This window comes from Ammospiza nelsoni, chromosome 2 (genome assembly GCF_027579445.1).
Source record: "Ammospiza nelsoni isolate bAmmNel1 chromosome 2, bAmmNel1.pri, whole genome shotgun sequence".
Lineage (NCBI taxonomy): Eukaryota > Metazoa > Chordata > Aves > Passeriformes > Passerellidae > Ammospiza > Ammospiza nelsoni.
In genome coordinates this window covers 1,902,648-1,923,429 of record NC_080634.1, presented here as the reverse complement: position 1 = coordinate 1,923,429, position 20,782 = coordinate 1,902,648, and the positions used below count along the sequence as shown (strand labels likewise).

The 20,782-nt window shown below is 47.8% G+C and overlaps 1 protein-coding gene across 1 annotated transcript; it reads left to right on the top strand.

Annotated features, from left to right (window-relative positions):
- The first annotated feature begins 13,332 nt into the window (after positions 1 to 13,332).
- On the top strand, positions 13,333 to 20,488 carry ADAMTS1 (ADAM metallopeptidase with thrombospondin type 1 motif 1). Its single transcript, XM_059491519.1, has 9 exons — positions 13,333 to 14,254; positions 14,476 to 14,822; positions 15,269 to 15,401; positions 15,773 to 15,940; positions 16,187 to 16,473; positions 16,706 to 16,892; positions 16,993 to 17,168; positions 17,955 to 18,130; positions 18,363 to 20,488. Exons 1-9 carry the CDS (start codon positions 13,744 to 13,746, stop codon positions 19,108 to 19,110), a joined length of 2,733 nt encoding a protein of 910 aa, XP_059347502.1. The 5' UTR covers positions 13,333 to 13,743; the 3' UTR covers positions 19,111 to 20,488.
- Positions 20,489 to 20,782: the final 294 nt, after the last annotated feature.

Genomic DNA, 20,782 nt, shown 5'->3' with positions numbered 1-20,782 from the left:
TTGCACGCATTGGGGTCATTAATGATTTCCACCACAGTAGCTCCAGCCTATGAGATATTTTGCAAGCAAATGGCAGAAGCACAGTGTGGGCACCCAAACACACATACAGTACACAAGCTGGAAATCATGGGAAACAGAAGGGAAGGTAACAGCAGAGACACGGGTCCAGTCCAAAATTTGAGGTCAGTATTATCAGCTTTACTTCCAGGTTCAGCAACACATTGCAGCTACAGGAGAACCAGAAGAAATGAGAAGGCAAAGCTCATTCATATGATGCCATGAAATAAATTGATGTTTGCATTTCCAAGGGTTGACTGATTAATTCATTGCTTGGATTTTTTCCCAAGTAAGTTATGCTGGGTTGATCCAGGCCTAGCCTAGGTAAAAGATAGTGCTGCCATTCAAAGATTAATCCTAATGCCATATCCCCAAGTTCCCCTTAACTGTGAAGCTGAGCTGCAAGATTTCACAATTTGTCTAGGCTTGCACAGATCAAATGAAGTGGTGACAAATAGGCACCAGAAGATATTCTTCCCCCTGTTTCCCTGCTGAAGCAACTGGAAGACATAAAAGTCATAATTATCCTGGTTTAAGTCACACAGTGAGCAGAACCACAGCCAGGAATGTACCGTGGGCTTCTAGGCTCCAAAATAGTGATATAAAACAACTGTTCCTCTGTTACCAGGATTTTTTACAGCTGCTTTCAGCATCAGGTTTACATTCACAGTTATTTTTTCATTCCAGCCACCTCTTGCAGCTGCATCCACAGAAGCAGCTCAGCACCGCAGACAGGAGAACTGGCCCTGCCTATAGAACCTTTAATTAGTCAAACCAGGTACCTTTGCTAATTGATAGAGAATCCCAGAATCACGGAGGTGGGAAAAGACCTCCAGGGCCAATGAGTCCAAGCTGTGTCTCATGCCCACCTTGTCCCCAGCCCAGAGCAGAGTGCCTTCCTTGGACACCTCCAGGGATGGGGACTCCAAACCTCCCTGGGCAGCCCCTGCCAAGGCCTGACCACCTTTCCATGTGGAAATTCCTGCTGATGTCCAACCTGGCCCAGCCTGAGACCGCTTCCTCTGCTCCTGCCCCTGTTCCCTGGGAGCAGAGCCCGACTGCCCCTGCCTGTCCCCTCCTGTCAGGAGCTGTGCAGAGCCACAAGGGCCCCCCTGAGCCTCCTTTGCTCCAGGCTGAGCCCCTTCCCAGCTCCCTCAGCCTCTCCTGGGGCTCCAGATCCTTCCCAGCTCTGTTCCCTGTTCTGGGCTCCTGCCCCTCCATGTCCTTCTTGCAGTACAGGGCCCAGAACTGCCAAACTTGGTTTCTTCTGCAGCTGACTGAGGCTGCACTCGATCCCCTCATCATGATCATCAATAAAGATATTAAACAGCACTGAAGACATCAAACAGGACTGAAAAGCAGGCAGCTAAGAGGTACAATGCTTGTGGCTTTTGCCCCTGACCTTAGGATCAAATGAACAGTGACCCACAGGCTCTTGCGTCTCCCCAGTGGTCTAGGGCCTTATGGATGGAAAATCTCCCTTTGACCAGACAAATCCATCCCTGGGCTCAGATTGCTCTACAAGCTGCATTATGGAACAATGGCTGACTTTTCTGGGAGTAGATCTGTGAAGACAAACACTGCTGTCATAATTTATTCCAGTGGCATGCTGTCTGCCAAGGCTGCATTACACTGCTCCTCTTATTTATTTATTTTTTAAAGCCTGAATATATAAAATAGTTGCAACTGTTTAATGGACTTTCAAGAGTGTAAAAAAAAATATTTTGACACTGGAGAAGGGATTTCTCCCAGGACTCTTGGATGTGGTTCTGAACAGTGTTTCAGTGTTTATAGGTGCCTTTTGGATTCAGCAGGGAGAGAATGGGAACTTCACTTAGGCTCTTCTTCTCAGCCTGCCCTGGATGTCCATAGTGGGTCAGCTGGACTGCACATTCCAAATGTGTGCTCCTTTCCAGTGACAAAGGGACAGGGGGTTCACATGCAGACAGGCACAGTGCAGATGTCTGAGGCTGAGTGAGATCAATCTCCTTCCAGGTCTCAAAGGGCTCAAAGTGCTTGGGAGCAGTATCCTGTTTCCAAAGAGTTTTCAAGTAAGAACTCAGTTCCAAATGGCCATAATTCTTTCCAAAAATTGACTGGATGAAGGCAGGTTTGTTCTGCAGCATTTTTTTTCACTGAGCTACCATTGTAAGAATTAGTAATGTTCCAATTCAGCCTCTCTCCCTCCCTATCATCCCTCCCCTTGACGTCCTCCAGCTCTTACTTCATTGCAAAGTTATCTTTGAGCCCAAAGTAAGAAACTGTACCTCCTCTCTGCTAAAGAAAATATCTGCAGTGCATTCAAATCCCCTCAGAACGTGAAGGTTGCAATGATGGTCAGAAAAATGCTTTGCTCACCTTCCCCTGCACAAAATATATTCCTGCAGAGTGACTTAATTTTTACACTGTGACTTAATTTCAGATTTTTTTAAAATTAAAATATGAAGCTGTTTAAAATCAAATTAGGAAGGCCTTGGAGAGATGCAAAAGTATTTTCTTCACTTGGCCTTGATACACAACATCAAAATTGTAACTACAGAGCTTTTAGAGTCAATTATTTAATTACATATTTGCAGTGGTTATGAGAACTCAGTATCCCTTTTGCACATCCAATATTGGCAAGCCTTTAGCTTCAAGAAGCTGGGACTGTGAGATCCAAAATGTGGCCATGAAACACACAGAGGCTTTGACTGGTCTGCATTGTGCACAATCTCTCGGTGAGGAACTCTTGTTGCTGTGCTACCAGCACAAAGGGAACCCAGCTCCTCACCCATTCGCTGTGGGTGTATTTCCACTGTCTCTCCTTATTTGCCTTCTTTACTCCATGGTGAATAAATGTAATCGAGCCAGCTGCTGCTTTCATGTCTGTGCAGTTTTTCTGCAGGGGGCACGCACTTCTCTTGAATGTGCTCCAGTTCATTCCCTGAAGAAAACCCCTATACTAGAGGTGGCCTTTGAGTCCTAGTAAAATATCCGTATTGTACTTGAATACCTGTAAGTAAAAGGAAAGGGGGAAATATAGTACTTGAATATCTATGTATAGGTCTTGCCCCAATCCTAGTTGCTCTAAGTGGGCTGCAGCTGTGATGTCCTTCCTTGGGCTGCAGCTGTGGCCAGTGAAGGTAACTGGGATAAAAGGGGGTGGGCTTGGCCACGCAGGGGGAGCCTTGGAGGAGCCCTGATGAGGCAGTACGAGCCCTGCTGCTGTGATGGGCTGCTTGTGAGAAAGCCATTGAGAAGGTATGGGACTCTAGAAATATGATAACAACAAGCCCCAGCATCCAAACTTCTTATTTTGATTATAACCAAATAATTAGGCAGTAAAAAAATGCAGAAGTGAGTGAATTACTGAACTCATGGAGGGGACAAGCTTTGGAGCAAGTGGTGCAAATTTTTGTGTCTGGTTCGTGGGAAGCTTCTTTTCATCCTCCTACTTTAGCTGCAGTTTAACGGGCAACCACATTCAAAAGAGGAGCCTCATAAAGGGGGAGTCAAATATTTGTGGAAGGTGTTGGATCTCTCAACTTCTTTTGCTACCCAAATGATTTCTGCTCCAAGCAAAGGTGGTGCTCAGTGTTCTTTCATTTGTATCATTTATTATTGACATGTATTTGATTAAAATCCTGAAACTGAAGTAATTGTAGAAATTTACTCCCACAGGATGTGAGGATTCCTCCTCTAGCATTTTCTGTGAACACTCATCTTTATGGTTTGGTATAAATTAGAGGCCACTTCTGAGTGTTTAGAGGTTATAAATATGAAAGGGGTGTTTTTTTCCTCCTTGAACTATTACATCATAAAATGAGAAGTGACTAGCAAAAACATGTCTTGTTCTTCCTACTGCAGAAAATAAGCTAATTTAAAAACCAAAATAATCAGCCCTACCCATTCAAGAAGGGAGTGACAATCAGCCCCTTGCTAACACCTGTCATTCCATGTAGCTCCACAGTCTTTGGTGGGATGGCTCCACAAAGCACACACATAAATAAAAATACCTTGGGCCTAATAACCACAGATTTATAAAGGCCAATGTACAGCTTCTAAAGAAACAAATATTTTAAGTGCAGTGCCTAATTCCTGGGTAATTTTAACCCATTTTCACAGCTCACCAAGTGTCACATTGTCATGTTTACAAAGACATGAATGCTTTCATGTGGGCCTAGGGAAGTCATATTTGCAGTGCGAAGTTTAGCTGCTTACGTAAAAGTCTCCCCAGTTTTCCTGTTGGTATAACATAGAATTATCTAAAACGATTCCTACTTTGGCACACAAAATTACAGAATTAAGCTAGCGAGCTATTTCTGAGTACTATTAGCAAATTTTTTGTGTGTGGGTGCCTGTGAGTAGGACTAAAGGTTTTTTGGTGCCATCTTTTGGGTGGTCCTAATACTACAGAACAGCTTAATCAATGCAGTTATAGATTTGCCACCATCTCTGTGCCTAGGAAGCCACGTGTTGCTTGTTTCTAGAGAGAGTGGGGCTGACACAAACCCAGTGGGAGCAGGAATTGGTGAGAGTGTTTCCATGCTGCATAAAGAACCACCCCCTCCAGCCCTTTCTTAGCACACAAATCCCCAAATCCCCAGCAGCAAAATATTTTCCTGTTTAGAAACACTGGGTTTTTTTCCAGCTTTGGCCAATGTTCATGCTATTTTATAAGGTAATTATCCATGTATTCAGTCACACCCTATAGCACCAAGTTTCCTTCTCAACATAAGACTGACAATAAATTCACAAATGTAATTGTTTCTCTTCTGTCTTTATTCAATATTCCTTGCTAGCCCTAAAAGTAGATCCATGTCAAAATCAGACAAAACCCAAGAATTCAACACTCCGATTTAACACCTGCTCTGACAACACAGAATTAGAAGTGCATATAAAAGATTGCTCTCTACATGATAATTACAAAATCTAGTCATAAACCAATGGTTTTAATAGGCTTCAAAATAGGATTAGATTACAATGTTCCTTTGAAAGGGTTGGTGGTCAACTAATACCACCTAAGGCAAGAAAAAATTGAGTGTACTGAAGTAGGTAATGCTTTCCTTTTGATTTAATGGGATGAGAGGGCTTTCTACCCCCACTCCTGGGCAAATGAGACACTTGGCACAGCAAAGCCTCATTTCACCTGCTGGGGAGAGCACAGGGCTTGGAGGTAGCCGGGCTTGGGTGCCCCTGAGGAGCACAAAGAGCAGGTCAGGGTTTGTCCTGTGTTCCCTGACCCAAGGCAGCACACACTGAGCCAAAGGAATTACTCATGTGTGGAGCAGCATTTATTTACAGCACTTGGCCCTGCAGTCTAGAACACCAGCTGATCCTTTTTGTGCTATCTGTGAGGGTTGAAATGACATACAGAGCAAAATTTTGGACAAAGCAGCCTCTCCAGCAAAATGCTGATGTCTGTAATTGAACTTATCTCTGTGTGGTAATGTTCCCCAGGCACTGCTTCCTGCTCCAAGTGCTTGTTGGAGGCTTTCTGGAAGTGTCAGAAGGTTTGCATTCCCCTGCTCTTGGATAATCAAAACTGCTTGCAAATTTGTTTGGATGTTGAAACAAGCTCAGGCAGGGAGTTTATGCAAGACTGGTTTGCAGCATTTTAGGAACATGGTCTGGAAGCTGCTTCCCTCACCAGTGCATCCTTTCCTCTGCTGGGGTAGGAGGTAGATACACATAATTCAGCCCTAAAAATCATCAAATTCAACTTTACTGCTCTCTGTCTCCATCCCTCCTGCTGGAAAACACATCTACACATGTGCCCTCCCTGAAGCAAAAATCACGAGTTAGTGTTGTCACTCCTTGCAGTTTCTGAGTGCCTGATGTCATAGCTGGAGTGTTTATAGCCTTTCAATTTATTTCCGACAACATGTTTGAGTTTGGATCCTTTTGAGGAGGTAAAAAGAGAATATTTTTCTTGGAGAGCTTTGAAATCCAAATTGCAAAGCTGGCAGGGCCCTCTCTGTTAAATTTGGGTTCACTTTTCTGCCTTATTAGCAATTTCTTTGCACAACCTATTTTAGCTGTGTATTTACCATATAAAGCAAAGCCAGCTCAGCTGGCATCACTAGAATTATATAAATGTATGTTTTTATAAAGTGGAAAATTTTTACCTGTTTGCTAAAATACCTGATGATGCTTTGGTTTTTAAAACTGTGCTCTATGTGACAGCTGTGCATATTTGCACTGGAGCTGGGATTTTTATACCGTGCTTAGTTCACAAATGGTATTGAGCAACAGCTTCTGAGATTTTTTAAATAATCAAGAAAGGAAAAGTGGGTGAGGGAAGCTTGGAAATTGTGCTGATCTACTCTGGGGCCTTGGAGGTCTCAGGGAAGGGGCTTCCCTGGATGGCTGGGAAGACATAACACACCAGCAGAATGGTTATTGGAATAATTGGAATGTCAGCCTCAGAAGTCCAAGAAATCTCCTCCAGTCCATATTCCTTGTTGAATCCCACACTTCATGGAGCCCAGCCCTGCTCCTGCCAGTGCACCCCTGAGGAGGAGCCCAGCAGCAGCCACAAGACCTCAACCAGCACCTCCCTGAGCCCAGATCAGCCCCACAGGGGTCTCTGTACCCTCTTCCCCCACTTGCATTTCCCAAGGGACATGCAGATGTGCAGCTGAGGCAGCCAGAGCCAGCTGCAACCCAAAGAATTTGGGGTTGCCTCAGCTGTGCTCCCCACAGACCCAAATGGGCACCAGACCAGGCCTCTTTCCCAGCAGGAGAGGCAATGCCAGAGGGGAAGGGGACAGGATGTCCACCTGCCAGTCATGTCCATCTTATGGTCACTAAGGATGGCTGAGCTTGTGCAGGCAATTACACTAATTATTCTGATTAAAAAAAATATCCCGTGTGAAACAACACTGCATCTTTCTGCCTGCAATATTTTAACAGCGTATCTAAATATATTTGGAATTAAAACTTATAATCATCTGATTAAACTGAAGGTGGAAAACAACTATGAGAGAATGAGTCAAAATACTGAGATTAGATAGATTAATGCTGGAAAAAGCTTTCCCCATGCCTATTTTACCCCTTCTCTCTCTTAGGGCTTTGCATAAGGGTGTGCATATCAGAGCAAGAGGAGAAATTGAGTGATGCTGAATGGAAGTTACACAGTTGGTAAATTGACTTCCTGATGTTAGGTCTTATGCAGCAACAATGTTTCTTTCAGAGGACCTAAGAGCAACAAGAGTGAAAATACAGATTTGGTTTGCCTTGGTTTACTACTGTCTGTTTATTTCCTGCAGTGTCCACGGGATAAACTGACCTGGGGGTGGATGGGTGTTCTGTTTGAAAAGCCTCACTTTCTTGTACAAGACACTGCACATGCTTCCTCTCCATACCATTTGTAAACAGAGCATTTCAGCCAAGTTTTTATGAAGCTTTGGATCCTGTGAGGGGTTAGCACGATGCTGGGAGTTAAGGCTGACTATAAATATTCCCAGGAGTGGGGCCCGTGTGTCTGCTGAGTCCCCTCTGTTCCCGTTTGTGCCCCAGCTCCGTGTCCCATGGCTCCTGGGCTGGGAGGTATCAGCAGTGGGAATTGCAGTTGTGCAAGAGGTTTTGTGCCACAGGGGCTCCCTGAGCTCACCAGGGAGACACAACCAGGCTTCTGCAGGGAGCTGGGACAGACACAGAGGGCAAAACTCCCAAAAACAGACGGGAGGCTCTGGCTGCCACTGCTCAGCCCCTCTGCCTGGGCAGCCAGAGGCTTCCTCACCTCACACTTCCCTGATGTGCTCGGAAGGGGAAACTCAAGCCCAATGGAAACAGCTTGATCTATTTGGTCAGCTCTTGGTGGTAGATTTTTTTTTTTGCAAATCATTGTGAAAGAGGAGCTCTCCTGGGCTTAACACAGCCCTCCATTCTCCATCCTCCTGCACCACTTCAGAGCAAGGCAGAGGAATCAGGAATTAAGGGGGGAAAAATAAGGCAAGCAGGCAACATCCTGTCTTTGCTCCTCTCACCATCCCACTCTAATTGGCAGTAAATTAAATTAACTTTCCCCAAGGTAACTTAGAGGTGGCCTTTGAGTCACAGTAAAAGATATGTACTGTATAAGTGGCCTTGCCCCAATCCTGGTTGTTCTTGATGGCTGCAGCTGTGGCTAATGAAGATAACTGGGATAAAAGGGGCTGGGTTGGCCGGTCAGGGAGAGCCTGGAAGGAGCCCTGGCCAAGAAGGAACAGCGTGCAGAGGAAGGCGTCCGTGCTGTGAAGATCTGCAGCCATAAGAAAACACGGAGGAGGTATGGGACTCTAGAAATATAACAACAGTAACTCTGCTTTGCTTATGACAGTAACTGGTAATTGGGCTCCCTGCCTTTATCTCAATTCACCAGCTTTTCCATCTTATTTTCATTCTCCTGTTCTGCTGAGGAGGAATGAGGGATCAGCTGACATCCAGCCCACCATGACACCCTGCAGTTCTTTGTCTAAGATCAGTGTTACAGCCTTTTATTTCTCTCATTTCGTTGATAAAATGGAAATATTAAGCATCCCAATGTGTCAGCCACATTATGTGATGATGTCTTGCCTCCAGTTGAGCTGACCTTGTGATTAAACCAGTGATGACATAGAGAAATGATGTGGATTTAGGGAGACCTTTTTGGAGTTTGTTCCATCCCAAGACACCTAAACAAGTCTTACTGACTTACACGCCTTTCTACCTGACGGCAAACAAAGATTTCCCTTTCACTTCATCCCCAACATTAAAAGAGAAGCACAACTCAATCTGAAATTAGAGCCTAACATTAGGAAACAAGGGGAACTGAAAGCAGAAAAAACCCCAAGCAGTAAAGATCCCATGTCCTGTTCAAAATGTGCATGAAATTTGCCAAAAAGCAAGAACCAATAGGCAACATCATGAGCCCTGTCCTGAAAATTCTGGCAGAGCTACAGGTTCTGCAAATGTATAAGAACTGCATTGATGTAACAGAGGTATTTCTTCTTCTTGCTAAAAAATTGCTAAATCACTTTGTGCCTGAGGTTTTTACCTGTTAAAGAAGGATAAGCTGTCTAGGGGAATTTAGGAGATTGTCATTACTGGCAGTGAGTTGCTCATTTGAGCCCCATCCCTACAAACCAAGAGAAGAGCCCATCCAAGCTTTTAGCAAAGCATGGATTAGATGAGTCTAAGCATGTATATAAATTGTTTGGAGAGTGGAGAGTGGTTAATCACTTTCCTTAAAGGTTTGTGCCCTTTGTTAAATACACTCACTGCCAATCAACTTATTATTCAGCATAACAGGGAGGAAGGGTGGGAGAGGAGGGGATGAGCCAGGGTGGGTGAATTGATATTTAACTCCACTGAAAATGTTTGCTGCTAATGTTCAAATTTCTTGACACATTTTATAAGGTGTATCAGCATTATATGGTCTCTGGTCAGAAAGAATGACCCAGCACATCCAGGACAGCGTGGAAATCTCAGTGGACAGTGGCTTTGGAATGAGTGTGGCACATCACACACAGAAACGTCAAAGGTAAAAAATTATTAACAGGTGCAGGAATGAGTTTTCATTAGGAGGAATTCCACAGGAACTGTATCATGTCTTGCAGTGCTTGTGAAATCCTCTGTCCACAGCACAGGAGAAAGTGAGGGATCTGTTGAAATCCCAGTGTGATAAAAATATCAAAATGTCAGTGGAGCTCAGGGCACTATGAATGTGCTCCTTGCCATTTGCCAAGGGACTCTGGAGCCATTGTTAAAGCTGCACTTAACTTCTGAAACACTTTTAAAGCAGACATGCCATAATGAAGCATTTTGCTTTGCCTGATTGCTTTTATTTGATCCCTGGCAGTTGTTTTGACCATGAAAATTCAGATTTAGGTCAGCTGTTCACAAGATATTTAGATGGTGGCAAAAATTCTTCAGTGGGAACACTTCTACTACCAGAAAGTGAGACACAAAGTCAGGCCCCAACAGTCTTTTAAACCACTTATTGTGGACTTCTGCAGGGTATGGACGGGTCTGAATTCACATTCTCATGCAAACCTCCTTCTTTTTAAATAGCAGAATATTTGACTCACACAGCCAGAGGTGTCAATCCAAGTTCCTGCTGAATCCCATTTTGATGAAAGTTTATAAGGGAAAGTAGAAAGAATTGGGAGCAGCTCATTTTGAGTGCACACAGGCCTACATGGGCTGTTTAGCAATAAAATTTGGAGGCTGCCCAAATTTCTGCATAAATTTTTTTAAAGCAACTTTGATAATCAGTAATGTAAAAGCAGAAATGACAGAGAAACACATCACCACGTTAAATCCCATGATTCTCCTCCAAAATACAATTGTGTACTTCTCATTAAAGTCATGATGAATATTGTTTTGCTTTTCCCCATTTCTGCTGATTATCAAAACAGGTAAAATTAGAGGTTTTCTCTCTCAACCTTCTTACCCTACTAAACACCCCAACGGTTAATGACCTCAAAATTAAAAATAAATGGAAATATATAAATTAATCACGCCAAACACAAAGACGTCACAGAGAAACAATCTCCAGAAATACACTTGGAAGTGTTTTTCAGAGGACTTTTTCTACAGCACCAGGTCTTTTATCCCCTATTCAATGGGCCTAATGTGCCATCTGCTGTTTTAATTCTAGTTTAATTTTAATTATAACAGTTTTTGAAAGAAACAATCATTCTGCAGCACTGAAATAAGGTTGGGATGGTTGCTTGTGTTGCCTTTTTTTTTTTTAATTTGGGAAGCAGCCATTATTGCAAACAGTAGTGAAGAAATTAAAGCTTCAGCATTGTTAATCCTGCTCAGAGACCGACAGCACTTGGGTCTGAGCCATAAAAACTGTTCTTGCAGAGCAAAAGACGACGGTCTGACCCAAAAACGATGATGTGGTGGCGCTATCTGGTGGCTTAATAGGCATTACACTGTCTTGCACTCCTGACTGGCTGTGCTTTCTTCCTCTAAGTACTTGCAATTTCTTTTAAAAGAACAATTTTATGCCTTTTCTGGGTCTTTATCTACGTGAAATCCTGGGAAAGGTCAGTGTGTTTCTTTCTAAGTCTCGATTCACACAAACTGTGATTGGAGCTGGCCCAGATTTGGTACAATACAGATCAAAAATATATATACAGAGGCTTCAGTGCCCTGAATAATCCAGCTAAACTTGCGGGGGTTGTTCACAGGAAGGAATTTAAGAAGCTACAAGATGATCCATGTGTGACAGGCAGCAAACCTGTTTCACAAATTCCTTCCCAACACGGTTTGTGTTCAGGTAGTGCAACAGAACAGCTGAGTTCCCTGCTAAAACACTTCCCTGGATGTTACATAAAGGCCAGGAAAACTTCTGTTCTAATCAGGGAACTGTTAAGCTCCCTGCTAAAATGCAAGCCTTTCCACCAGGAAAGCTGGGAGATGGACATAGAACTCTCCCATAACAATTTTTTATAAGCGAGTGCCACCTGGTGGAATATGGAAAAGGCTTTTCAGCCTGAAAAAGCTCTTTTAAGGTGGTCAGGATCTTTTCAAATCACAGAATTAACATCAAAAAACAGCAGCAGAACCAAAGGTGCATCTGGCACCTGGGTGGACACACCTTTCGTGGCCTGGCTCTGGTCCCTGCTGATCTATGAGTAACACTGATTATGCTGACAGAAAAGGAGATTTTCCTATTCTTAATTCATATATATTTGCAAGAGTCTCTATCTTGAGCCAATGCAAATTGAAAAATAAATTATGAAGATGCTTTCCTTTCAATTCCTCATTTCTATTTCCAGGCTTTTAAACTGGTAATTCCCTAAATCAGGTATCACATGCAACACCAAATTAATTACCAGCATGAATGAATAGTACCTTTGTTGTATTCTACCCTAGAAGAAGCACAGCAGAGCTGGGCACACACAGATCTCAAAGGTAAGGGTAGAGATGGACACACATTTCCAACTCAAGTGAAAAATCATCATAACTGAATGGATTTTTCTGCTGCTGATGTATTAATGGGCAGCAGTCACAGCCTCTGGAAGCCAATCCAGCACTTCCTGCTGTGTCCCAAAGAAAATCCCACATTTGAGGCCTACTTCTGATTTTGCCCATCACTGTGTGGGACAAGAGCACTTTTGCTGAGCAAGTAGCTGAGAAATTGGGTTCATCTTTTCCTGTGTTTCTTTGCACAGCTTCAAACAATGTGCAATTCTAAGCTTGCAAGATTTACAGGACGCCATGGGAAATGGAAGCATTGTCAGAACTTAGCAGGCAGTCAGACTGGGCTATTGACACACACATGTGGTTCCAAGTTTGTCTGACATGGTTTAAATTAGGAAGAAAGCCTTAGGGTTATTAGATTTAGTGGCATAAATGAGACGCTCCATCCCGAGAAAACAGTGGATACACACAATTTTACACAAAATTTTAGAAACAGTTGCCCTTTCCCAAGGTTTTGCTCCTGTTTTCAGCCCCTGAGTTTCATACTTGTATGGAATGATGTGTTGACAGACACAGAAGCATCTTTGTTTAATTGGGAAGCCCAGGAGTTGTCACCAACAGGTACACACATTCTGGTTTTATTCACACATTCACTCACCACTTCTCTGCCCTCCTCCTCCAAAAAGGCCTCCAGAATCAGAAAGCTGGAGCTGTGCACATAAAGAATTAAGGGGATTAGCAGCACCACCATGGTCGGGTTATGCCTTCAAAGCAGAACATTAGCTGCACCTACGCAAACGCCTCTGTTTAAGTGATTGGAAAGGAACCATTTCTCAGAAGTACAGGTGCACGACCGACTGCAGCTATTAGGGCCGAGAAAGGGCAGCAATTGCTGGGGAAGGGGGGGATTAAAAATGAAAAAATAAAAAAAAAATTTAAAAAAGGAAGAAAAATAGAAGGAAAAGCCACGAAGGCGAGCAGGGATGTGTCCCCTCCCTCGCTCGCCCCACGGGCTCGGGGAGCGGCAGGTGGCCGGCCTGGAGCTCCTGGGGGGGGACGGACCCGCAGCGCATCCAGGCGCTCCCCGAGGGATCCCCGCGGCGCGCAGCGCTCGCAGCCGGGCACGAACCGCCCGGGCGGGCGAGGGGCGAGCCCAGCCCGCTGCGGCAGCCGGGGGCCGACCCCGCGCCGTGCCGGTGCCGTCCCGCCCCGTCGGGGGCGGCGGGAGGGCGGCGCGGCGGGGGCCGCCCGCGGGCGCGTTACGCACGCAGTGATCTCAGCGGCGCGGGCGCGGCGGCAGCGCCGGGCTGGGGGCGGCACGGCCGGACCCCATAAAGGGCGGCGGCGAGCGCCGCTGCCGCACTCACCCCGCACGGCGGAGGCGGACGGGCCCGCGCTCCGCTCCGCAAAGCACGGCAGGCTCCTCGGCGCCCTGGAAGTGCAGGCGGGACCGTCCCGGGGCTGTCGGAGACTCGCCGGAGCGTCCTCCCCGCCCGCTGCTGCTGCCGCTGCAGCCGGGGAAGGCTGAGGAGGAGAAGCGGCAGCCGGAGCAGGACAGAAGACAGAGGGACGGAGCGAGGGGCAGCGCTGCCCTCGCACAGCCGCGCTCCCCGGCATCGCCGCCGCGCCCCGGCCATGGGGAAGCCGACGCCGCCTCTGCAGTGACCGCGGGACGCGGCTCCCGCGCGGTCCTCCGCCGGCAGAAAGACTCAGACACCCCCCAAAACCTGAAAGCAAAACCCCACATCTTCCACATCCATTCCTATATAAAGTGAAATAAAGAGAGGAGAAGGGCTGCGCCGAGCGATGAGGAGCGGGGGGCGGCTGCCGGCGCTGGCGCCGGTGCTGGCGGCGCTGCTGGGGCTGTGCAGCGCCGAGCGCAGGGCGCTGGTGCTGCCGCGGCGCCTGGGCGCGCCCGGCGCCCGAGAGCGCTTCCGCCTGGAGGCCTTCGGGGAGCGCCTGACGCTGGAGCTGGAGCCCGACAGCAGCTTCCTGGCCCCGGACTTCACCCTGCAGTACCTGGGCGGGCCGCCGCCGCCGCCCGAGGACGACCTCTCCCGCTGCTTCTACTCCGGCACCGTGAACCGCGACCCCGGCTCGGCGGCCGCGCTCAGCCTGTGCGCGGGGCTGCGCGGCGCCTTCTCGCTGCGGGGCCGCCAGTACCTGATCCAGCCCGCGCCCGGCACCGCGCACCAGCACGGGCCGCACCTCCTGCGCCTCCGCGGCGCGCCCCGCGCCGCCCCCGCCGCCCGCTGCGCCGTGGCCGAGGCGGGGGCCGGGGCCGGGGCGGAGCCGCCCGAGCCCGCCGAGCCCGCAGGTACCGTGGGGAAGCCGCGCCGGCCTCCGCGGGGACGGGGAGGGCAAGGGCGGGGGTGTGGCGGGGATGCCCGGCCGCTGCTTGCCCCGCATCCCGCCCCGAGGCGCCCAACGAGCACAAAGCAGGGGCGCGCGTCTTGGGTACCCGCGGGTTTGGGCTTCTGAACGGTGCTGGCTTGCTGTGCTCACCTGCGCTTTCCCTCCCTGTCCTTTTTAACGCAGAAACGAAAAGCAGGAGGAAGAAGAGGTTCGTGTCCAGCCCCCGCTACGTGGAGACCATGCTGGTGGCCGACCAGTCGATGGCTGAGTTCCACGGCAGCGGGCTGAAGCACTACCTGCTGACCCTGCTCTCCGTGGCCGCCAAGCTGTACAAGCACCCCAGCATCCGCAACTCCATCAGCCTGGTGGTGGTGAAGATCATGGTCATCTACGAGGAGCGCAAGGGCCCCGACATCTCCTCCAACGCCGCCCTGACTCTGAGGAACTTCTGCAGCTGGCAGAAGCAGCACAACCCGCCCAGCGACCGGCACGCCGAGCACTACGACACGGCCATCCTCTTCACCCGGCAGGTGAGGGACACCGAGCCGCATCCAGCCCCACGCCCACTGCTCCCTACACTCCGAAAAAGTGCCCAGAGACAGTCGCGTGTCACCACAGCTGCAGTGAAGCAGGCTGAAAATTACATGAGCTGCTTTTCGTTTTATTCTTTTTTTTTTTCCTGTTTGCATCGTGTCTGGTGAAGCTCACAGTTTGTGCACTGTCTTTGTAAACTCACAGATTGTGCACTGTGTTCCTGCCCCATATATTTTTAGCAGATTTCAGATGGAAATTATGCATTTCATTTCTACGTGTAACCCTCGCCTATGTTCCAGAGACAGATTTTTGCCATCATACCCATTGAAGTGCTGAATATTTATGCTCTTTCCATAAGTAAAGGCAAACTGCCAGGGCTGGATGGCTCTTGCCAAGGTTAAGTCTCTGATCTGATTAATAATGAAACTGCCTTTTTTTACAGGACCTGTGCGGTGCCAAGACATGTGATACTCTTGGGATGGCTGATGTGGGAACAGTTTGTGATCTAAACCGCAGTTGCTCTATCATAGAAGACGATGGTTTGCAGGCTGCCTTCACAACGGCCCACGAATTAGGTACTTGAAACTTTGCAAAGCCGTTCCCTGGGATTAATTGAAGCCAGCTTGATGCCGTAAAGCCCAGCCTGCACCTCCCCGGAGCGGTCGGGAGGAGGCAAAGCACTGTCTTGGAGCAGGCTTGGACTCGGGATAGCAAATCCGGCCTGCACAGCATTGCCTGCAAGAGGCTGTGTGTGCGCCTGCAGGAAAAAAAAAAAAGGGATGGAAGATCGAGTGCCATCTGCTTGAAATCTGGGAGCGTTCAGTTTCGGGTTATTAATTACAGACCGGGCTCTGGGCAGCTCTAGAGCAATATTTAAAATACTGTTGGTAAAGCATAGGACAGACTTCCTAAAGTCACAGACTTTGCTTTTCTCCTTTTCTCCAAGGCCACGTGTTTAACATGCCTCATGACGATGCAAAGCAGTGTGCTGGCATCAATGGAATGAGCCGGGATTTCCACATGATGGCATCCATGCTCTCCAACCTGGACCGCAGCCAGCCCTGGTCTCCATGCAGCGCCTACATGATTACAACATTTCTGGATAACGGTCATGGTAAGGTTATTAAGCTTTCCATTCATGTGGCGTTTCAGCTCTTGTGCTTTACTGCTTTGCTTTTTTTTTTTTTTTTTTTCTTTAAGAGTGTTTCTGCTTCAGCACAGACTTAACCTTTTGCATGCTGTCAGTGAGTTTAGAAGAGCCTTATTTTTACAAGAATGGTGGCACAAAAGCAAACGCAGTTCACTTTTTAAACTGACCCCACGGCATCATCTGACTTTTTTTTTTTTCCAATTTTTTCAGGGGAGTGCTTGTTGGACAAGCCCCACAGGCCCATCCAGCTGCCCTCGGACCTGCCTGGCACTCTGTACGATGCCAACAGGCAGTGCCAGTTCACGTTTGGAGACGAGTCCAAGCACTGCCCCGACGCAGCCAGTACGTGCACGACGCTGTGGTGCACGGGCACCTCGGGAGGGCTGCTGGTGTGCCAAACCAAACACTTCCCCTGGGCAGACGGCACCAGCTGCGGCGAGGGCAGGTGGTGCATGAATGGCAAGTGTGTGAACAAGACTGAGAAGAAGCATTATGATGTGAGTAGTGAAAAAGAAATGGGGGCAGCTTTGGGTGCTGCAATGGGGGGGATCTGTGAGATGGGGTTGATTCGATGCTGATGAGCAAATCTAGGGCAGGTTTTTTAAGGAGTTCGGGTCGGTAAAAATGAATGCAATAATGGTTTTTATGGTGTGGTTGTGTATGGATTTTCCTGGCTTTGTATGGATTTTCCTGTGTTTGACCCGTGTCCTGCCTTTGCTGTCGTTGCAGACGCCAGTGCACGGGGGCTGGGGCTCCTGGGGGGCGTGGGGCGAGTGCTCACGGAGCTGTGGAGGGGGAGTGCAGTATTCCTTCCGGGAATGCGACAACCCCGTGCCCAGGAACGGCGGCAAGTACTGCGAGGGGAAGCGGGTGCAGTACCGGTCCTGCAACATCGAGGACTGCCCCGACAACAATGGTAATTATTCCCCATTTTTGACAGCCGGGGTGGGTGTGCTGTGGAGGAACAGCACGGACAGAGATGATCTCATGGCCACCTGTCTTTTCTCTGCCTGCAGGCAAAACGTTCAGGGAGGAACAGTGTGAAAAGCACAACGAGTTTTCCAAGTCTGCCTTTGGAAGTGGACCTGCGGTGGAGTGGACACCCAAGTTCGCTGGTGTGTCTCCAAAGGACAGATGCAAGCTGGTTTGCAGAGCCAAAGGAACAGGATACTTCTTTGTTCTACAGCCAAAGGTATTTCAAAACTGCACCTCTTGCAGCTGATCATGAGGGGGATTTTTATTTTCGCTATGTGAAAAGTCAAGCAGTGTAGAAATCTCAAATTGTCTTTCTCATATTTAAGCTGGATTATTCCTCCATGTACAGCAGGATCATTGCAAGCATGCTTTAAGTGTTTTGGCACAATCCTTCCACCTCCTTTACCCACTCCACCCTGGTTTCCTTCCCTCTCCTTCCACCAATCTGATTGCATTGAGATAGGTTTGGAAAACTCTTGAGGGATCTTTGCCAGAACATTGGTGCTTTCTCATACTGGTTACTAACATGCTGACAGCTTAAAATAAACACGAGGAAAAATGTTCATCTTGCATAGCTACTTGAATTCGCTGTCATCAGATGGTGAGAGCCAGGAACTACCAGGGCGATGACACAGAGGGTTTTTGTGGAACAGCACTCCTAGAAATAAAGGATGTGCTGAACAGCATTAAAAGCAGCGCTGGCAGTGTGATTTGAGGACAGGGCTGCCTTCTAGGGACACTAGAAAGCAATGGGGCTTCTTTTGTATGAGACCAGTAAACAGCAGGTTCTTAGGGGGAGGTATTGATGAAAAGTGAAATTGTTTTCTCCTCTTTTTTATTATTATATCATTTTGGCAAGTAAGACTATCTGTGGGCTGCTCTGCTTTTTAGTTTCCAAAGCCCTGAAAATGACAGGTGCTATGGGCTTTCCACCATCAGTATTTTGTGTCACACGGTTTCAGAGCACTGTGCATGTTGTAACCAGGCTCCTTGTGTCCCCAAGGTGGTGGATGGCACCCCGTGCAGCCCCGACTCCACGTCCGTGTGCGTGCAGGGGCAGTGCGTGAAGGCCGGCTGCGACCGCACCATCGGCTCCAACAAGAAGTTCGACAAGTGCGGCATCTGCGGCGGCAACGGCTCCACCTGCAAGAAGGTGTCTGGCACCCTCGTCAGAGCCAAGTGAGTGTGGGGCTGCTGCTCACCTTGTCCTTGTGCGGGGGAGCTCAGCTTGTCCTGGTGGACGGGATTAGTCCATTAACAATAAGGCTGCTGCCTCACCTTCTTCTTGTGGGTGGGATTTGTCCATTATCGAGCCAAACACCTTGACTTCAGACAAGCTTTAGTCTTGGGCTGGGAGGCTTTTTCCCCTTCCCTGCAGAGGACTCAGTGTTTCTCTGTTCTCCCGGAGCAGACCTGGCTACCACGACGTGGTCACCATCCCGGCGGGAGCCACCAACATCGAGGTGAAGCAGCGGAACCACCGGGGCGCGCGGCACGACGGCAGCTTCCTGGCCATCAAAGCCGCCGACGGCACCTACGTGCTCAACGGCGACTACACGCTGTCCACGCTGGAGCAGGACATCACCTACAAGGGCAGCGTGCTGCGCTACAGCGGCTCCTCGGCCGCCCTGGAGCGCATCCGCAGCTTCAGCCCGCTCAAGGAGCCGCTGACCATCCAGGTGCTGACGGTGGGGGACCTGCCGCAGCCCAAGATCAAGTTCACCTACTTCGTCAAGAAGCCGGCGCAGCCCGGCGCGGACAAGGCGGTGGCGGCGGGCAAGAAGAAGGAATCCTTCAACGCCATCAGGGAGATCATCTCCTCGGAGTGGGTGATCGAGGAGTGGGGCGAGTGCTCCAAGTCGTGCGGCTCGGGCTGGCAGCGGCGCGCCGTGGAGTGCCGGGACCCGCGGGGCCGGCCGGCCGCCGACTGCGCCCGCGAGCTGAGGCCCAGCAACCTGCGGCCCTGCGCCGACGTGCCCTGCCCGCAGTGGCAGCTCGGGGACTGGTCCCCCTGCTCCAAGACGTGTGGGAAGGGCTTCAAGAAGAGGTTGTTGAAATGTGTCTCTGCCGACGGCAGCGTGCTGCCCCAAGAAAGCTGTGAGCCCTCCAAGAAACCCAAGCACCTGATAGACTTCTGCAACGCCACGGACTGCAGCTAGATAGGACAGCTTGGGAAAAGCTAAAACCTTTTTTTTTATTATTATTATTATTTTATTTTATTTTATTTTTTTCCTTCAGACCTGTGCACTGAAAAACACAAAAGAGGGCTAGAGGCAGCACCTGTGTTTTTGCGTAAAGAAATTCACGGTGAAGATCCATTGAGGTGGGACAGTGCAAACAGCTTGAATTGGCTTTGCATCCCAAAAATCCCCTGCCAGCTGAAAATTGGATGGGATAGCAGACCCATGTCATTCATTTCTCTTTAGCAGATAAGGCCCAAAGGCATCAGAATTGCTTTTTTTAAAGTCTTATAAATTAAGCCAAATGTAAGCAGTGAGACACATTTCAGCAAACATTTTGGGGTTTGGTTATTTCTCCCTTCTTTTGGATTTATCTTGTGGTACTGATCAAATCCCCATGTGTAGGAAGGGGAGGGAAAAAGATAGCTTAAAATAATTGGTCAGGGCTTACCTACCTCACAAAGGGCAAAAAACAAGATTGGAAAAGGAGCTTTAACTATGTCATTCATGGCTGCTATTGTTTCAGAGAATAGTTTTATATAAAAATAAAGCCATATTCTCTACCTGTCAAGAGTAAGAAATACCAAGAACAAATATCAACTCCACAAATCACTAGAATTTCATAGTTTTTTTAAAAGTACCTTTATGTCATCCCAATGTGCCTGTCCATTTCTCTCAGCCACTCCAGTGCCATTGTGGTGACATGTGTAATCCAGAGGCTTGGAAAAGTGGAAATCTGAGTCTGAGTAGTTGCTCTTTGTGCCTTCTGCGTATACCTTCCACTGGCTTTTCTGATTCCAGCTTGGTCCTGCCTTCCTGCCAAACAGATCCATGGAGTGTGTCAGCATTCCAGTCGTGTCTTCACACTCCAACCTTTGGCCTTAACCTGGCCAAAGGATTATTATTTGAGTTAAAAAGGAAAAGAGAAAAGAATCCCATTATGAATGGGTGTGTCCTCTGTGGCCTCTGCTGGGTTTGTAGAGCTCAGTCTCTGATCAGGTGGGAAGGCAAAGCTGAGGGATAGCAGGTCCATCCACAGCGAAACGCCAGCATTCACATCATTGAAGATTGTGCCAGTCCATAGACCATGAGAGAATATGGCTTTCCATATGTATATAGTAAAATATATTACTATAGATTTTATATACTTCATAAGTATTTTATATTTCTCTCCCTTCTGGGAAGGGTTATAATTTGTAATAAATGCATATAATGAGCGTATTTATTTTTATACTTCTTGTCTAATGTGATCTTCTAAGTTATCGCTTTTTTAAAAGGACATATAACAAGGATAGAGTATTTATACAGTATAATATGTTACTAGAGGTAATAAATGAACCCTTATAAATTTTGGAAATGGAGTGTCTTTATTTCACTGGACCAAAACCAGTCCATGGAGCTGAAAGAGTTTGGAATCTGAGGAAAATGCTAAGCAAGAGGCAACTAATTACCTGTGTTTAGTGAAGAGGTTTGGAAAATTCTCCCCATAATGTCACACACACCACCTTAAAAGAGGTAATTTTGTATTTTATTACTTAACCACTAACTCATCTATTCCAGAAAACGGAGTGCAACCATAGTGATGCCACTGGCTGTAATAACAGCTTGGGGAGGGAGCAGCGCTGTCAGTTGTGTTCAGAACCAACAAAAT